This window comes from Ahaetulla prasina, chromosome 13 (genome assembly GCF_028640845.1).
Source record: "Ahaetulla prasina isolate Xishuangbanna chromosome 13, ASM2864084v1, whole genome shotgun sequence".
NCBI lineage: Eukaryota > Metazoa > Chordata > Lepidosauria > Squamata > Colubridae > Ahaetulla > Ahaetulla prasina.
Genome location: NC_080551.1, coordinates 24717971 through 24737889, shown reverse-complemented (window position 1 = coordinate 24737889; position 19919 = coordinate 24717971). Strand labels below are relative to the sequence as shown.

The following is a 19919-nucleotide window of genomic DNA, read 5'->3' as shown; positions in this document are numbered from 1 at the left end:
GCCAATTCCTGAACCTGAAAACTTTTTTTTACAAGTTTTTTTTATTTTTTAAAAAACAAAATAAAACATACAAATCTTTGTTGAAAGAGATATCAGTCGGGTACATATTCAAACATATTTCAAATTTCATCCTCTCATTATATCATTTGTCCAATATTTTCCCCTATTCAAATGATATGATAGCCCTTTTCTTTTAAAGTCTATTCCATCCCTTTATCCTGGAAAATATCTAATCCCAAAGTATCTCTAAAAATTTTCATATAGTCATCATCTATATTTTTCATAAATTCCATTTTCTCTTTGAATCATTTAGTATAAATCTAAAGGCAGTCATTATTATCCTTCCTTAGAGCGGTCATGCCATCACATCAACCTATCCATCTACATGGGAATAATCCGATAGAGACTATTCAGTTCCTGCTATAATCCTCTCCCTCTAGAAATCACTATCTTGCATCATCATAAGTAACATTATTTCTTTTAAATGAACCTGAAAACTTGATGTAATTCCTGTACAGATCAGGGACAGTTAAAAAAAATACTATCCTGAAGGAATAATAATAATAATAATAAATCTGGTTTCTCTGATACTGCAATTTGGCAAGCGGTTAGAAGGCACTTTCTGAGGGCATCATGGATGCGCCAGCTCGACTCTTAATTTGTATGCCAAGTCTCAGTTTGGCTGTGCCAGCTTTACTGTGACTCCTCACATTCTCAATAAAAAAAACAAAAAACACTTTAATCCTTCTTTTGAATTTCTTAAACTCTTCCCTTGAATTATGTAACGAGGCAAGGGGACTGATTTGAGATTAAGAAACCTTTTTTTTTCCTTTCAGGAAATCTTGCAGGAGAAGTAATATTGCATCCTATGGATAAAGAGTTCAATTAATAAATCCTCCCATTAGCTTTTTTAACGGCTTGATTACAGTTTAAAAACAGAGTTGCATTTAATTGGATTTGACCGTCTGGCTTCAGCTAAACCTAGCCATTGAGTCCTGATGCATTTCCAGTTAGCTTTTTTTAAAAAAGATGATCCCTAGGCCTCTCTCTCATCCATGGTATCTTGTAGACAACCTGAAACTTCAGTGATGTTCAGGGACATCTTTCTCCTGTCTGGTACCCTCTGTCTGGGTTGAACTGTGGAGCCACCATACATCTGTAGAACCCAGAAAGAAGAAGGTCTACAAGTGATATTTCCCCTTACCTTCAAATGTCCTGTTATTTCTTGGAGGATGCCAAGGTTGACCTAGGATAGAGTGATGTGTCAATGTTGGCTCAACAAATTGTCTTCTCTTTTTCTTTTTCCTTCTCCTTGAATAATACCACCACCATGTTACCCATAAGAGGTATCTTGCCTTCTTTCCCCTCATTCTCATTCCTGAATTTTGGTGATGACTTCATCCAGATTCCGTGTTCTCCTGGGCTGGTCATTTGTACATTTTCCAAGAAAATCATCATCCCATTTTGCAGCCCAAGCAGCTCTCAGAAGAAACTCCCAGGTTCCAAAAAACAGATTGCATTCCATTCAGTGAAACAGACATTTTGCTTTGCAAATATTTTTAAAGACAAAGCTCAGGACATGTTTTAGAGTTGGAGAGGCAGCAGCCAAGTCCTAGCACAGCCTGTGAATTGAGTTAGATTAAGTGACCCAATCAGAAATTACCTTCATATGCCTCAGTCTGCTTAGGAGTCTCCCTTAAAAGATGCCCTCTTCCCTTCCGTTGTTTTTATGTCAAGGTTCCTTTCCATGAGTCTCCTGATACTCAGAAATCAGGTGCTGTCAGAACAGGACTAAGATTTCTTTGAAGAGGGAAGGATGGAGCTGAGTCAACAAAATAGTTCAGGGATTTCCAGAGCAGATTCAAACGATCGTCTTCTCCTGTAACAAATATGTAGTAAGCATTTTGGTTGTTGCTGGAAATGAAGGTCCAGAGAACCTTTTGAAGGTGATTGACAAGGATGAACTTTTATAAAATAAAATTCAGGACAATTCACTTAATAACCATCTTGCTTAGCAATGGAAATTCTAATCCCCATTGTGGTCGTAAGTCAAGGGCTATTTGTATTTAGATAAAGGTAAACATGCATGCTAGTTGTTCTCCACTCTAGGGGGCGGTGCTCATCTCCGTTTCAAAGCCGAAGAGCCAGCGCTGTCCAAAGACGTCTCCATGGTCATGTGGCCAGCGTGGCTAAATGCCGAAGGCCCACAGAATGCTGTTACCTTCCCACCAAAGGTGGTCCCTATTTATCTACTTACATTTTTTACATGCTTTCGAATTGCTAGGTTGGCAGAAGCTGGGAGAAGTAACGGGAGCTCACCCCGTTACTCGGCACTAGGGATTCGAACTGCTGAGCTGCCGACCTTTTGATCGACGAGCTCAGCATCTTAGCCACCGCGTCCCATCATTTGTATTTATTAACACCAATATTGCAGAAAGTTATGTTTGGAATTTGTCGAACTCACTGGCTAACTCTCTTTGGAAGAGAGCTTGCCCTATTCTAAACATTCAACCTGTTTCCTTCCTAATTGCAATTCTGGTTCACAACTTGGAAATTCAGCCCATTTTTCCCCCTCCCAGCATAGTTACTGCTAAGGCAGGGAAAAGAGGCTATGTTGCTCAACATTTCCCTTCTCCCCAGCGTAAAAACTCATCAAGGGTTTTAATTTGAACAGTGTGAAATGGGAATTCTCCATCCTGCGGAGTTTCGCAGTTTTATCACTCAGTGTTCCAGACAGACAATGGTCTGCCCCTTGAATAGTTCTCATGCTGTTCAAATATCACTTCCTCCTCCTTCCTTGGCAGCTTCCCATTCATAAAGGGAATAAAAAAAATGTCTTTCTCACTCTCTAAAGCCCATTTCCAAACAATGCAGACATGGCATTTCTCAAGAAATCAGCTGGTTTTCCAAGAATTGGTGATGAAGGGTAAGTTTTCAGAAATGTCCTGCTGATTTGCTGGTCGGAAAGCCAGTGTTTAAGCAACAAGAAAGAATCTGATGATAATTTAATCTGCTAAGGGACAAAGCCGTTCTCTGTGGCATTTGTTGCTCCTGCCTTGCCAAGCTATCAACACCTTATTTGTCTCTTTATCGCAAGCATTTCTTTTGTGTAGTCCCCAAATTCTGAAAAGTGCAGATATCTGGGGGAAACACACCCCTATCTGTGTGTGTAAATTGAAGAGTGTTGGGGTCATGTTCAGACCACAGCTTGGTTTGGAGTTTGCGGTTTTGAGTCCAAGTGAAATGTCTCCATATTCCCGAAAAATGCACAATGCAACACAGCCAGAATACAACACAATGCAGAATACAACACAATGCAGTATGCAATGGCGGTTTAAGAAAGCTTTCAATCTTTAAAAAAATAGATAAACAAATATATTTGCCCAAATAAGCAAGAATATTTTAGTCTAAGGGCAGGAAGACTGTGATGCAGTGTTGGGAGAGAATGACTAACAGCGAAGGAATTCTGTGCTCCTGCGGTCATTATTCTATTAATTATAGAATATTTCACTCTCATCACATGTTTTTCTGTGTAGCTCAGAAGATTTAAAAATGAGCCAGGGCAAAGGTGGGGAATTGGTTTCCTTGGCTGTCCATGGTATTTTCAGGAGTCTTGGGTCCAAGTTCAAAGTTCAAAGGCCTCAATAATCTTCTGATCCTGCTTTTAAATAAGTCCAATTTTAACTTCTGTAGAGATTCAGGATGGAATACTGTAGCTTGCACGATTCTGAGATTGCACGATTCAAGATTATTTAGGCTACCTTATGTATCAAGATCTGCCTTTCTGGGAAACATCATCTTGTAATTCAGATGGAATGAATTTTGGAAGCCTGATAAGTGAAGGGAAAGTTGCAGGCTGAGTGATGCAGGGAGATCTCAGAAAGAGAATTAAGGATGGGAGGTGAAAAGTATCTAGAGGTTCTGGTGGAATCTATCTGGGGATCGTCTCATTTACTATTTGACATGAGTTCAGAGAAATCCTGATTTCCTCCCATTCTTTCTCCACTGAAGTCAGTCTCAAATGAACTTCAGGTCCAAATATTTGAAGAGAACTATTTGCTGATTGCTATTGACAAGCTTAATTTGTGGCGACTACGCAACCAGATGTTAATGTATGTTTTGGCTTTCAGATACAGAACATCTCTGCAATTATTAACTTTTGAATCCTAGCTCCATATGCAAGCATGCACACACCCCTATATAAGGTAAAGGTAAAGGTTCCCCTTGCACATATGTGCTAGTGCTAGTTGAGCCCGACTCATTTCTAAGCCAAAGAGCCAGCATTGTCCGAAGACGTCTCCGTGGTCATGTAGCTGCCATGACTCAACACCAAAGGCGCACGCAACGCTGTTCCCTTCCCACCAAGGTGGTCCCTATTTTTTCTACTTGCATTTTTTACGTGCTTTTGAACTGCTAGGTTGGCAGAAGCTGGGACAAGTCACAGGAGCTCACCCCGTTACGCAGCACCAGGGATTTGAACCACTGAGCTGCCGACCTTTCGATCAACAAGCTTAGCATCTTAGCCACAGAGTCATTATGTCCACCTTACACCCCAATATATCTAGCATCAATTTTAAAAGCTTGCCCCCACACTGAATATAACTGGCAATTTGCAGATGATAACCCCTGCCCTAGACAATATGCTATTCCTCCTTTTCTAACATACAAGTTAGAAGAAACAAGAAATGGGGCTATGGGTTTATCCTAAAAATGAAATATGCTGTTTTTCTCATGTCAGGGTCTGAGGTATATAGAAGAGAGCTTTTGTTCATGATCTTATCTTCCAGAGATTCATTTTATCACCAGAAATGCCTAAAGATTTATTTCAACTTTCACTAAGAAGTGATTCCGTTTAAGGGAATGTGGCCTTAGCAAGAATAATAGAGAAAAACTTTTAAGACCTTCAAGCACAACTATTTATGGTTTTTCTGAGAGGTGATAAGTGTTGGACTCAAAACATTTTCCTTGGGTAGTATCTGTTGCACCAGATAACCTTTTTCCATTAAGGTTGTGCTTCTATTTCCTCTTTTTCTGATTCCTGGTTCAGCTACGACAATGATGGCAGGATCATCCATGGTCCATATATGTTGCTATCCCAGCACCAACTGAAGTCCCTGTGCTGAAAAGGAGAAATTTCATCAATGACTCATCATTGATGAATGATAAGATCCATAAGCTCATTTCATTGAGTCTGGCATCTGCACCTCTATAACTGTCTGGTTTGGTTCTGCAACCCAACAAGACAGACACAGACTTCAGAGGATAATTAGAACGGCAGAAAAAACAATGGCTACCAACCTGCCTTCCACTGAGGACCTGTATGCTGCACGAGTCAAAAAGAGGGCTGTGAAAATATCTACAGACCGCTCACATCTTGGACATAAACTATTTCAACTCCTGCCCTCAAAATGATGCTATAGAGCACTGCACACCAGAACAACTAGACACAAGGACAGTTTTTTCCCCCGAACGCCATCACTCTGCTAAACAACTAATTCCCTCAACACTGTCAAACTATTCACTAAGTCTGCATTACTATTACTATTAATCTTCTCATCATTCCCATCACCCATCTCCTTCCACTTATGACTGTATGACTGTAACTTTGTTGCTTGTATCCTTATGATTTATATCGATATTGTTTCCCGATTGCTTATTTGTACCCTATGACTATCATTAAGTATTGTATCATTAAGGGTTAAATGTGTACCCTATGACTATCATTAAGAATTGTACCTTGATGAAGGTATCTTTTCTTTTATGTACACTGAGAGTGTATGCACCAAGACAAATTCCTTGTGTGTCCAAACACATTGGGTCAGTAAAAAATTCTATCTATCTTCTATCTGTGATAAGAAGCGTCCTGGGGAAATATGTAAAGTTGTGCAAAATTAAGCAGAACCATTTATAGAAGGAAAGATTTGAGATACTGGGCAAAATCAGTTCAACAGATTTGCCTATCCTTGTAAGCACCTTCCATGCAAGGAATAGTTGCATCTAGTCTTGCGGGACAGAAGAAGGCAAAGCTAAAAAAACGGTAGGAATGATAAAGTGTCACGATAAAGTGTCAGTACCATGGACAGTTCACAAGGGATGATAGCAGTATTAAGGACAACAAGCAGATACTTGAAAGGTTATTTTTACTAAAATCAAGCATCTACTCTACCTGAAAGATTGTGGCTCATGATTATGTCATTGTTGAATCCTCACAACCACAGAGATGGATTTTCTCCATGACACCTGCTACTAATTTGTTCTTCCAGGTCTCCCAATGGGACATTCATCACCGCCATAACAGTCTACTTTGTAGTTCATTAGTACTTCCTTCAATACTTTACTTTCTTTTTCTTTCATTCATTGTTTTCTTCTCGTTGTTCCTGCAGCATTACGGAGTCGATCAGGACGTGCTATTATCAATGGGAATTGGGCAATTGATCGACCTGGGAGATATGAGGGAGGAGGAACAATGTTCATCTATAAACGACCCAACGAGATCTCAAGTACTGCTGGGGAATCCTTTTTAGCAGATGGCCCAACCAATGAAATCTTGGATGTCTATGTAAGAATCAAATATCATTTCTTTATTGAACTAGACTAGAGGAACCATCCTTAACAATTAGAAGTTAGGAAATAATTTACTCATGAATTAAATAGTTTTCTAGGTTAATTTTCCATCTGGCTATGTTGAGAAGGAAGTCAGAGACCTGGGCAGGTGTGTGTGTCTCTGTGTGTTTATTTATTTATAACCCGGTGTCAGACCTGCCTCAACTTGATCCTTTAAGCGAGAATGATCCTTAACTCCATTTGTTAAGAAAGGTATAGTTTACTAAAGGTCAAGTGAAATACAGTAGAGCAAAGCCAGAATGGAAAAGCATGGCAAATTCCTAAGTGCAACTTAGTGGAAGTTTGGACACCTAGTCTCTGATGGGTAAATTTATTAATTTATTTTATTTACTAAATCTATATGTTACCTATCTCTAAACCTGAGAGGGGGACAGAAAAATGTGGAGGTGAATAAAGCTACATTTTTTATGGAATTAATGTCCTTAGGATCACCACTAGGGATCAGAATGTCCCATTTTGCTTAACAACCAAGTGTCGAGTCCCAACCGTGGTTGCTAAATGAGGTTTACCTACGTTCTGACCTAGGCTTCCTGAGACAGTAAAAAGCACACGACTAGTTTCAAAAACCCTCTTTTTAATTCAGTGACTGTGAATTATTGTTCGTTCACAGCCTGTAATGAGTCACAAAGAGTTGGTAAAGAGGCCGACAGAAGTCTGCCACAGTCCTTTGGGATAAGGCTGATAAGCATCCACCTTTATCTCCCTTGACATGCTGTCAAAGATCTAATTGGCAATTAGCTTTGCAAGGTCACATGGAGCACAGAGTCAAAATGGAGCTTCAGAATTTAAACTGACTAGCACGAACAACGTTGCTTCCTGCAAAGGCTCATGTGCCTTTGCTCCTCCTTTATGTCTTATGGGAGGGGCCGGTCATCTCCAAGCCTTACTCCCGAGTCGTCCCTTTTGTTTTAACTGTTCTTGCCTTCTGGCAGCTCTGCACATGTGTGCACTGGAAACAGGCTCCCCCTGTTCCTCTGCCTCACTGATATCTGACTCTGGAGGCAGCACATAACTCTCAGATGGCCCTGGCCCCATCTCTGCCTCTGATGCAGAGCCCTCGTCCGAGCCTTCTCCAGACTCCAGGACTGACCCATGTTCCTCCTCACCCTCCTCACTGTCCGACTCTGCTGCCAGTCCACAGGCCACTGGCAGACCACAACAACCTGTAGTTTAAGTCTTCCTGTGGAGCTGATCTGGTTTAGCTGGTGAGATGAACTGGGTTTGTGCATCGGAGTCAACTCAATGAACATGAGGTTCTTCTTCCTTTGGCAGATGATTCATCAACAGCCCAATCCAGGTATACATTATGAGTACATTATTCCAGGTCCCAACACCATCAGTTCCCAGGTGCCTCTTCACAGACGGCCAGGTAAGAGTGCGGTGATTTCCTCAACCAATCTGATGACTTTCGCTTTCACTTGATTGGCGGGGACTTCTTAAGCAAGGCATTTTCCCATCCTTTCAGTGGCAGGAAATGATGCATCCACTAAAGCTATCTTTGAAAACAAAGCATCACATTTGTTCCCACTGGCCTTTTTTTTTTTCCTGGAAGACATTTCACTTTTCATCCAAAAAGCTTCTTCCCTTCTGAAGCTTCTTCCAGTTGAGTCAGAACTAGAGAAACTTCTTGGATGGGAAGCGAAATGTCTTCAACGAAAAACAAAGTCCAGTTCCTTTTGAAAAAGCCCCTTTGGGACAGCCATGACCCGGCTGGATGACTGAGAATCTCCATAGATATCACATTTGTCATTGTTGCTTTTAGGGTCCCCCAAACTTGATAGCTTTATCAAAAGATTATTTAGGAGGCTCATCTAACTGCTCAATCTACCGGGTTTGATTTCTCTAGTGCAGAGGTCTTCAAACTTGGCTTTAAGAACTATGCTGGCTGGAGAATTCTGGGAGTTGAAGTCGACAAGTCTTAAAGCTGCCAAGTTTGAAGACCTCTGCTCTAGCATTTCAAATATTGTTTGTTTATTTGTTTGACCGTTACTCCTTTAAGGAATTAAATGCTTCTGTAATCTTTCTGGACATTTCTGCACAATTCTCTACATGCAAAATACATTTTATCCTTCTAGATAAAACAGATTTTATTCATGGAAAATAAGGCGGGAGTAGAATGAAGGGAAAGGCCTATTTTTTATTCTACCCAAAGTCTCAGTGTATTTTCATAAAATGCCTCTTCATCAATTTTTTGGGTAGAATAAAGGACACCTTCTCCCCCCTCACACCAATTCTTCCCCCCTCAATTTCCAGCTATTTAGCTGGTGTGTTTCCCATTTGTTGCTTCAGTTTCGTTCACGCCACGATGCTTTCACTGAATGCTCTGCACTATTGTAAGATCAGTCAAAGAACAAAGGTTCAACTTTTCAGCCTGGTGACAAATAGAATATCTTATTCTAAACAGTTCATGGCCTTTGGCGTCCTGGTGACAAATAGAATATCTTATTCTAAACAGTTCATGGCCTTTGGCGTCTTTCAAACCATCCTGGCGCTTTGTGGTTCACTGCTACAAGAAACCTCTGAACTTAGGTGGTCACCCCAAGTCCTGAAGGGCTTGGGGCCATTTGTATTTTGGCTGGCTCATGGCTGAGGAAGACATGTTTGTTCTTGTGATGCGATTGACCTTATGTGCCTAGGGGAGCCATTCAATGGCCAACTGGATGTGACAGAAACCGTGAATTATGAGGAGGAAGATTTGCATCAGGAGACAAGCAGTCACCCGAGACAACCAGGGATGAGTCAGCCCGGAAGATTTCCTTCCCAAGTTCCAGACAACCAAGTCCCTGTTGGTCAGCCTCCGAGACGCAGCCGGGAACATAACTGGAAGCAAATTGGAATGACTGAATGCAGCGCGACTTGCGGGAAAGGTTTGTAGCTTGTAGAACTCACCGATCTAACCGTGGAAAGGCTTCCATCTGCCAAGGGCCAGAAGTGAAAGAGGTGGTGAATTTAGCTATGGATTCATTTATTTATTCCATTTCTATAACTGTCCATCTCTGCCAAGTGATTCTGGGTGGCTTACGACTCTAGAATTCTAAAACAGTTGAAAGAAGGAAAAACAAGGAAAACAGCCAGAAAAGAAACACAAACAGCAGCCAAGATAGTTAAACAATTAATAGTAAGATCAAGAAACAGGACCCTTAGCAGATTCTGATCCTCAGGCTTAGGTACATAGCCAAGTTTTTAAAGTTTTACAAAAGACCAACCAGGTTGGGGCAGCAAAACAGTGTCAGTTCTCCCTTTCTTAATATTTGGGACATCTTCAGGCAGGGGTGAAATGCTTCCGGTTTGGACCGGATCGCCCGATCTGGTAGCGATGGCGGCGGGTGAAAAAATGCTTTTAAAAGGCTCCTCTGGCGATCCCAGCTGAGTTGCCTGATCATCAGAGGCTTTTAAAAGCATTTTTTACAACCTCTTTGGCCGAAGAGGTGGTAGAAAAAATGCTTTTAAAAGTAAAAAAAAAAAGTTGGCCATGCACACCCAGTCACATTACCCCTCCAAGCCACACCCACAGAACCGGTAGTAACAAATTTTACATTTCAACCCTGTCTTCAGAGCTTTCCGATGCCAGCTGTCATTTTCCTTCCCTAATCCTCTCAGTTACTGAAGGTCGACTTCAGGAGGAGAAATTCCAAGAAATTCTCTGCTGGAAAAGTTGGCGTAATTCCATCTGAAGTTTAGGTCTTTCTAGACATTTTTCTTTTTCAGACCTGGGATGAAGAACCCTCTTCTGAGTCCAGACCATTCATGTTGGCCAGGTCCTCCTCCATTTTTCTTGGCCTTGCAGCCTTCCTAGAAATAAAAGGCCGAGCTACATCTCTGTCCCCATTGGCCAAATCCAAAACAACTTCCAGAATTTCCCACATTTTTGGACCCAAGGAAGCTGCCGCCCCTTCCAAAGACTTTAGGGCAAGTTTTCCTCTCCTCAATCATACCCCATCCCTAGAGTTCCTCAGTTCGCCATTCCTGGGAACGTTGGTGGCTGTGAATATAAGATTTGCTAGCCCCTGGGATATTTACTGCTTTGATAGAAGCAGCATGCTGAGAGAGGAAACTACGGCAGAATAGGAACGGTGGACGCTGGCCAAAACTTCCGTATTTTCTGTAAACTCACTCTGGAGAAGAAAAATAGCCCTCGAAGCAAAATTATTGCAAATTAGCTTTTGGGAAGCTGAAAGCTTTACTGGTTGAATACACCACTGAATATATTGCATTTGGCTTTGGCAGAAATCTCCCTTTTCATTTCCTTTGTGAGTAAATCGGGAACTGGGTTTTTCACGGTGTATCAAGCAGCCCTTAGGACCAACCGGGAAAGTCAGTTTCTCTCCACTGACTCCACCAACCTTCAACGAAAGATCTCGGGAAAATACCTCATGAGAATTTAAGATGATTGAAAATAAAACACTGAATGGACAGCTTGGTTTCACTCGTTCTGCGACGCCCAGGGTCTAACGCACAAATACGTAGCTGACCATAAGTGACCGAGCTAAGACCTCCAAGAAAGCAAGTGTGGCCCATGTGGAGAGATTCTGAGAGTTGGGGGTTCAGCAGCCTTCAGAGTCTTCTCCAGAGAGTTAAGTCTTCATATCACATGTCCAAAGTAGATAATTTGAACCCTGGTCAAATTTGAACCTAATTAAGCAACTGTTCTGAGTTGACACTCCTCTGGCGCAAGCTTGTTGTATTCCTTTGTCCTTGAGTATCTTGCACAAGGAAGGTTTCTACAGCCTTCAAGGTTCCTCCTTGTCTTGTGAGAACTGCAACCTCATTGTCAAAATCTATTTTGCAGTTGGCCCGGGTTCATGAGCATGTCATATTTTAACTGGGGAGATAATCCAACTTCGTCCAGATTCCTGCCCTGGAGAAATTGGCAACACAGAGAAACTTCTCTGGTTTAAATTCAGGAAGAGGGCTTGATTCCAAGGACTGCTGTGAGAAATTATTTTTTTAAAAAAATTCTCCCTCCATTCCTTGTGAAAGGAAAATCAGTTCTCTGACAAAATATATACGATATCCTACTTCAAAGTTTGGGAAAGGTTTCCATGGCTGATGAATTCAAATGTATTCGCTTTTGCCATAACAGAAGGGCAAACCATGATAGCTTTATCAGACACAACTACAACTACAATCAAGGTGGTTTAAATGGAGGCTCAAGTAGATGGGTTGGGAATAAGGCTTGGTCCCGCTTAGAGGAAATCTGTTGAAGTTGACGGGGTAGGTTGGTCATTCGCAGTCTTACTAAAATGGGTTCCAATTGTGTGAGTGGTTGTTTCCTTTAAAACAAAAGTCCATGGTCTAGGGTGGAAGAGCCCTGTAGCCTCTTGCAGCCAAATCAGCAAAGAACCAACATTTTTTTTTCCCTTTTAGCCTCTTAAAAGAGAAATTTACAATGACCTGAAAGCAGTTCCCTTAATCAGATTCATGGCTCTTGGCTGAAACTCAGAGAGATGTTTTTGTTGCTTGCTGGCCTGTTGGTTCTCTTTGGGGAACAAAACTGGATTAAACACACACACATACAGAGAGGGGGGGAAGGAGAGAAGGAGAGGGAGGGAGAAAGGGAGAGAGAGAGAAAGAGAGAGAGAGAAGGAGAGGGAAAGGGAAAGGGAAAGGGAGAAAAAGAGGGAGGGAAAGGGAGAGGGAGGGAGGAAGAGAGAGAAGGAGAGGGAAAGGGAAAGGGGGAGAAAGAGGGAGGGAAAGGGAGAGGGAGGGAGGAAGAGAGAGAAGGAGAGGGAAAGGGAAAGGGAAAGGGGGAGAAAGAGGGAGGGAGAGGAGGGAGGAGAGAGAGAGAAGGAGAGAAGGACAGGGAGGGAGGGAGAGGGAGAGAAGGAGAGGAAGAGGGAGAGAAAGAGAGAGGAGAAGGAGAGAGAAGGAGAAAGAAAGGGGGAAAGAGGAAGGGAGAGAGAGGAGCAGGAGGGAGGGGGAAAGAGGGAGGGAGGGAGAGGGAGAGAAGAGGGAGAGGGAGGGAGAGAGAAGGAGAGAAGGAGAGGGAGGGAGAGGGAGAGAAAGGGATGGAGGGAGGGAGGGAGGGAGGGAGAAAGGAGGGAGAGGAAAGAATCTCTTTTGCTGTAGGTTACATTGATTTAACTTGGTGTATGTTTAGTGGACTTTCTCTGCTCTATTCTTATTTATGGTTTCTGATCTGGGACGTCTATGGGAATTCAGGGTGAATTCAATTGAACGCAGGAGAAGAAAGTGACTCCTCCCATACAGGACTCCCTGTATGTCCGTCATTAAATGGATGTGTCACAGCTTCTTGCTTTACCTGTCTTTTTCCTTTCAGGGGCGCAATACCCCATCTTCCGCTGCGTGCACAGAAACACTCACGAGGAGGTGGCTGACAGCTCCTGTGACGTCAACTCCAAGCCCACCCCTGAGGAAGAACCTTGCAATCTTTTCCCTTGCCCAGCCTTGTAAGGAGCCGATCCTTTTCTCATATAGGTTTCTCTCAGGTTTTCCTGGCCATTTCCAGAGAACCCGAACCAGACCCTGGTCCCCAAGATTTCTGGAATTTCAAGCAGAAACGGGGTGACAATGCTGTGGTTTCAGCCATATGTTCTTAGGTTTACTTATCCAATTACAACCCAATCCACATCGAATTCACAGGATCTCTCTGTAGCTCAGAGTTGAACAGTGGGGTCTAGGGCAGGGGTCTCCAACCTTGGCAACTTTAAGCCTGGAGGACTTCAACTCCCAGAATCTCCCAGCCAGCTGGCTGGGGGATTCTGGGAGTTGAAGTCTTCCAGGCTTAAAGTTGCCAAGGTTGGAGACCCCTGGTCTAGGGTGCTCTGTGAGTTTGGTGGTTTTCTTGCAGACGTTTCATGACCCAACTAGATAATATCATCAGTGCTAGAAGGGAGTGGGGCTTGCAGAGACGAGGAGGAGGAGGAGGAGGAGGAGGAGGAGGAGGAGGAGGAGGAGGAGGAGAAGGAGAAGGAGAAGGAGAAGGAGGAGGAGGAGGACAGGGTCCTTTGTGTTCTCTGAGCTTGATTGTTTTCTTGCCGAGGTTTCATGACCCAACTAGGTAACTTCATAAATTCCAGAAGGGAGTGGGAGTTTGCGAAGAGGAGGAGGACGAGGGCGAGGATGAGGAGGAGGAGAGAGAAACAAAAAGACAAACAGAGAGAAAGAGGAGGAGGAGGAGGAGGAGGGAGGGATCCTTGGTGCTCTCTGAGCACAATTGTTTTCTTGCAGACATTTAATTACCCAATTAAGCAATATCACAGATACCTGTTGATCACCATCATCATTAGAGCATCATCAACACTGAAGACGTTACCTAATTGGGTAACAACACATCTGCAAGAAAACAAGCTCAGAGACCAAGGACCCCAATCATATTTCTCAGAGAGGAAGCCCAGGGAAAATGTGTATTTGTGCTGAAATTTGCCAGTCAGAACAGAGGAGAAATTCACTCCCGATTGTGATGATGTAGCTAACTTCCACCATGTTTCAGAGGTTTCAATTTTCTGCGCTCAGCTAGTGTGCAAGACACTCCATAAAGCTCTGGGCAAAAGTCCAGATTTATAGAACGACACTGATTTGTTGTGTTTCCTTATTTCCTAGCTGGGATTTAGGAGAGTGGTCCGAGTGTAGCAAATCCTGCGGCCTGGGGATGCAGCACCGCCAAGTTCTCTGCCGGCAAGTCTATGCCAACCGCAGCTTAACGGTTCAGCTGCACCGATGCCAACACTTGGAGAAACCAGAGAGGACAAGTACGTGCCAACTGAAGATCTGCAGTGAATGGCAAATTCGGACAGAATGGACATCGGTAAACAGGAATGATTCAAAGCCAAACAACATTGGCAGCTCTAGAGTGACATTGGCACAACCCACGGCTTATTGTTGGTAGCTATTTCTGGAGAGGCCGGGTCAGTCCTTAGGCAGGGTAAACAAGACCATTCATGAGACCAGGAAGGCTGAGAGGATAACTTCCTTGAAAGCTGAATGGGATGAGAAGCATCTTGGCCACCTTGTGAGATGGAGAGAGATCTTGGCTTGCTTTGATTATCAAAGGAAACCTATGGCCTCCATTTCAAAACCAGGGGGGAAGGTTTCCATCAGCACCAGACCGCCATTCAAAAAACAGTTGAAGTCTTCCAAAGGACTTGAGTTTTGAGATAGCCCCCCCAAATCATTCCTGGGTTGTGTAGTAGGATCATCACAAGGGCAGGGCTAGAATATGACCCTTTGGCTGCCTGGAGTGATAGCAGGGTAGCTTGAAGGCAACCTCTGATCCATGAGTTTTTGTGTCTGCTTGACCCAAAAGTTTGTTCTTGTTTTAGTGTTCGGTTCCATGTGGAGTTGGCCAGAGGACACGGGATGTAAAATGTGTCAGCAACCTTGGAGATGTCGTTGATGATGAGGAATGTAACATGAAGCTACGGCCAAATGACATTGAGAATTGTGATATGGGGCCCTGTGCCAAGAGCTGGTTCCTTACGGAATGGAGTGATCGGGTAAGGTTGGGTATGTTCATCCAGAGTTTGCTCAGGCAAAGCAGACTTAAAAAAAACTTTCTCCATTGATGATTGAAGTCCAATCTTTGGTCATGCTAGTCAAAAAAAAAAAAGAATTGTATTACACAAATAGCAGTACATATTCATATTGTAGTTTCTGGAAAGTCTTCAAAGGACACCTGTTTTTCTAACTTTATCCCTCAGATGCGTGCCAATTTCTTTTGAAATTCTTCTTGCTGTTTTGAAATTGACTTTCTTGTTCATTGCAGCTGTTGGTGCATGAAAGCTTTTCACCCCAGATGCCACTGATCTTCAGTCCTGTCCATCTTTCCAAATCTGGCCTAGTTGTTCCCATTTCCCAGTCTGGGGAAAAAAACACTGAAAGGATGTCAGCTTTGGAAGCCATGTTAGGCCGGAAGCTTCTGTGCTGCCACTTTCTCCTGTGTGGGAAAGTAGGAGGGAGGATTTAGTAGAGGGGTTGTCTTTAGATATAATAGCATTCTTCCTATCGGTCAAGGTCAGGACAATCCTGCATCTGGAGAAGGAGTGGCCGGAGTGCTGCCTCGAGATGGGATGGATGGTGGAGCATGTGATCGGCTGAGGAGTGAGGGAATGGTTTTGGGGGTTTTGATTTACTGAGGGAAAATCCAGACCTCTCAGATTTGGATTTTCCCAGGCGTGCCATTTTACCTATTTTAGTAAATGGAACTTTGAAAGATGCTTCCTTCGGAGTTTTTACTGGGAGTTGGGGGCATTTCTGGAACGCTGACACAGGATTTATTTCTTTGGGATTGACTTCAATAGGAAGCCAGGAAACTTGCAGTGAGAAACATCTTCTTTCTTCTTCTTCTTCTTGTGCCATATCTGTCATCAGACGTTGGCGATCATCTAGTTCACACATTCCCCTAGTCATTAAGGATGTTCAAGGACATACCGCCCCACTGATAGTCAGTGATATTCTCTAGTCTTCTAGAAGGGATTTCAGCAGGAATTTCTCTTTCCCCAAGAGCGGGGGTCTCCCATCTTGGCAACTTTAAGACTTGTGGATTTCAGCTTCCAGAATTCCTCAGCCAGCCATGAAGTCTTGAAGTCCACAAGTCTTAAAGTTGCCAAGTTGATCGACTTAGCCCCTGCCCAAGAGACATGGAGAAGATAATTGTTTCTGAAGAAAATCAAAGTATACAGCTTTTACCTTTGTCTAGCCTTCTCTATCTTGGGATCCTCCTTTCCCCAAAGAATCTTAGAGGCGATCCCGAGTGATTGTAGAGAAGATCTCTTGGGGGAACCACAAGAGAAGCTAATTTCTATAGACTTTCATCTCAGTGAAGCTGTAATTCTTCCAATTGGCCAGATTGTTATATCTCCATGCCAGAATCGCTCCGCTCCACCAACTTCTCTCTCAAGGCTGAAGCTCGGAGCTGTAATTGCCGTCTCTTTTCTCATTTCTCAAAGTATTTTTTTTTCTTTCGAGTTTATTTATTTACCTTGACGTGGGAATGGATATCTCTTTAGTGATTTATTGGAATCCATAGGAGAAGAAAAAAGGTATTATTCCCCCCAAACAATGAAGCATGAATAAATGCACAAAAGCACCTTTGGATTAAACCCAACACTGTTATAAATCCAGCCACATCAATGAAAAGATTAGCTGGAAGTTTTCTCTTTCTTGTCCAACCAGCTTTTGTTCTTCCACATTTTTAAACCTATGACTTAATTTTTTTTTCCTTTTTACACCGGAGAACGGCTTTATTGCTGTTTGCACACGACGTACCAAATAATTTTGATTGGATCAGGTATTTTTACCTGGAGGTAAAACTCTCTCTACGAGAGTTTAGGAGATTGTTTTAAGATGAATGCCACTCCAATTACAGGTAGTCCCGACATATGACCACAACTGAGCCTAACATTTCTGTTGCAAAACGAGACAGTTCATTCTTTTTGCCATTTTAGGACACTTTCTCGTCACCGTTGTTAAGTGAATCGCTACAGCTGTTAATTTAGTAACACAGTTGTTGAGTGAATCTGGCTTCCCCATTGACTTTGCCTGGCAGAAGGTCGGAAAAGGGGATCACGTGATCCCCAGCGACACAGCAGCCGTCATAAATACGAGCCAGTTGCCAAGCATCCAAATTTTTGATCACATGACCCTCAGGATGCTGCAACCGTTGTGGGTGCGAGAAACCAATCACATCACTTTTTTCAGTGCCGTTGTAACTTCAAACGGTCACTAAACAAATGGTTGTAAGACAAGAACTGCCTATAAAGCAGCATTTTTTAAAAAAAAATAGAATAGAATAGAATAACAGGGTTGGAAGGGACCTTGGAGGTCTTCTAGTCCAACCCCCTGCTTAGGCAAGAAAACCCTATACCACTTCAGACAAAGGGGTGTTCCTTGGAACCCTGACATGAGGTTTATCCAACCTGTTCTTAAAAACTTCCAATGTTGGAGCATTCACAACTTCTGGTGGCAAGATGTTCCACTGATTAATTGTTCTCACTGTCAGGAAATTTCTCCTTAGTTCTAAGTTGCTTCTTTCTTTGATCAGTTTCCACCCATTGCTTCTTGTTCTGCCCTCAGGTGCTTTGGAGAATAGCTTGGCTCCCTCTTCTTTGGGGCAACCCCTGAGATATTGGAAGACTGCTATCATGTCTCCCCTGGTCCTTCTTTTCATTAAACTAGACATACCCAGTTCCTGCAACCGTTCTTCATATGTTCTAGCCTCCAGTCTCCTAATCATCTTTGTTGCTCTTCTCTGCACTCTTTCTAGAGTCTCCTCATCTCTTATACATATATACAAATAACTGATATGATGATGGTCCTTGGTCCAAAAGGCAGGTTGTAAATAATTTTCTAGATTTTTTTTTTTTAAAAAAAACTCTATGGCACATTTTGAGCGGAGTTCAAAAAAGTGCTTGTCCACTTTTCCCTAGTTCTCTGTCTCTCTGTTAGGAAGGAATCAGATTTGAAAGCAACAGAGAAACCCTGGCTACGCAGTGCGATACCTTCGTAATATTAACGATTTCCAAATACTTAAAATCACGGGATTGAGGTTTTTACAGCTGTCTCCGTAGCAAGAGTGACTTTTGGATCACCTTGTGGCCGATGGGATGACCCAGACGCCCTTCCAACTGTTTGCTCTTTTGCTAAAATTCCCCAGCAATTTCTGAATTAATTTCTACTTGCGGACAAAACTGATTTTCTTATTTATATTGGGCAGGAAAGCGAAAAACCCGAAAGAAATCTAAATTGCTGGTCAGTTTAGGTGCTACCCAGATCTCCGCTCTTCATCTCTTGGCTGGCTGGTTTGTTCTCCAAGAATGTCCTTATTTTAATTTTAAAAGGCGGGGCGAGATAGAAGCTGAGGGCCAAGGAATATTTTAGTCTGAAGTCTCCCGCCGAAGCCCTTTTAATTCTTTCGGAGGAGTAAATTCTATATTGTAATCTCAGCCGGCAGGGCAGGGCGGCTTCGGTCTGTATCTCCTCATTTGGCATTTTGTCTGAAACTGGATCCTTAGATGCTGGGCTCGCCTGTAGCCACTTAAAACAGAACAGAGGGGAATTATTGTTGGGGAGCTTCATCCAAAGTGGTTTCCAGTTCTTTGTCTTGGAGAGGGCTGGGGGAGGAATGACCCTGGAAAAGGAAAATATCTTTTGCAGAGACAAAACGAAGCCCACCCTAAAATAATAGTGTTTCTGTCATACTTTTTTTTCTTTTCCTAGGGCCGCACACAGAGAATATATATATTTTTTTCTCAGGGAGTTTCTCCCCTCGTAATGAACTCAAAACCGGCTTGAAAGTTCAAGCACCTCCATAAACTGAATTTTATCATCCCATAGAACCTAATTCTTCAATACCAGATCAATATTTCTCCTCTTCCTCTCCCTTCCTCTTCACCTCCTCTTCTCCTCCTCCTCTCCTCTCCTTCCCTTCCCTTTTCCCTCCTTCCTTCCTTCTTTCCTCCCTCCCTTCCCCTTATCTTCCCTCCCCTTTCTTCCTTCCCACCCCTCCCCTCTCCTTCTCTTCTCTTCCCTCCCTTTCTTTTTTTCCTTCCCTCCTTCCTTCCTTCTTTCCTTCTTTCCCTTCCCTCCACTCCCTTCTCTTCCCTCCCCTTCCTTTTCCCCTTCCTTCCTTTTCTTCCTTCCTTCCATCTTGATCCTTTCCTTCTTTCCTCCCTCCCTCCCTCCCTCTCTCCCCTCCTCTTCCCTTCTCTTTCCCTAATGAAATTATCTGTGCATGTCTCTCTCTCTCTCTCTCTCTCTCTCTCTCTCTCTCTCTCTCTCTCTCTCTCTCTCTGTGTGGGGGGGGGGGGCTGGGGGTGTTGTGTGCAGTTGCCAAATGCCAAAATTGGCACATGCAGCCTAGCCTGTAACGAAATGCTTACTTGGGGCTTTCTTTCCATGTGAAATATAATATAAATGTTCGTGACTGCTTAAATTCAATTACGCATACATCTTTCGGCGCATGGTTTTTCTTTATTTTCAATCCTCCATTCCCTGCTCCCTCCTCCTCTGAAAGAATCAGATACGAATTCCTGCCTGTCTGGGTCTTCTCTTCAAAGGTGATGGACAGTAGAGTGAGACAGGGAGTTGAAGAAAGGAAGGGAAGCGTGGAAAGTGAGGATCTAGGTACGACGCGTGCGAAGCAGTTGGAAGAATTTACATCTGAGCGAAATACTTGGGAGGCTCTGGAAGGTTCAGAATATGTTGCATTCACAGAGGGGGAAAAAAACAGGCAGATTTTTTGTCCCGTTGTTGGGACCCCCCCATCTTTTACCACCCAACACGGATACCCCCAAAAATATTTGCGTGTTTTCTGTGTGTATGAGAAAGTGAGATAT

The 19919-nt window shown here is 43.0% G+C and overlaps 1 protein-coding gene across 1 annotated transcript in view; it reads left to right on the top strand.

The window, feature by feature from the left end:
- THSD4 (thrombospondin type 1 domain containing 4) overlaps positions 1 to 19919 on the top strand; it is a 181260-nt gene that overhangs the window by 140009 nt on the left and 21332 nt on the right. Inside the window, exons 9-14 of the mRNA XM_058156480.1 lie at positions 6384 to 6559; positions 7897 to 7993; positions 9261 to 9491; positions 12905 to 13034; positions 14188 to 14392; positions 14907 to 15080. Coding sequence (XP_058012463.1) covers positions 6384 to 6559; positions 7897 to 7993; positions 9261 to 9491; positions 12905 to 13034; positions 14188 to 14392; positions 14907 to 15080 — 1013 coding nt within the window. The remainder of the gene's footprint in view (positions 1 to 6383; positions 6560 to 7896; positions 7994 to 9260; positions 9492 to 12904; positions 13035 to 14187; positions 14393 to 14906; positions 15081 to 19919) is intronic.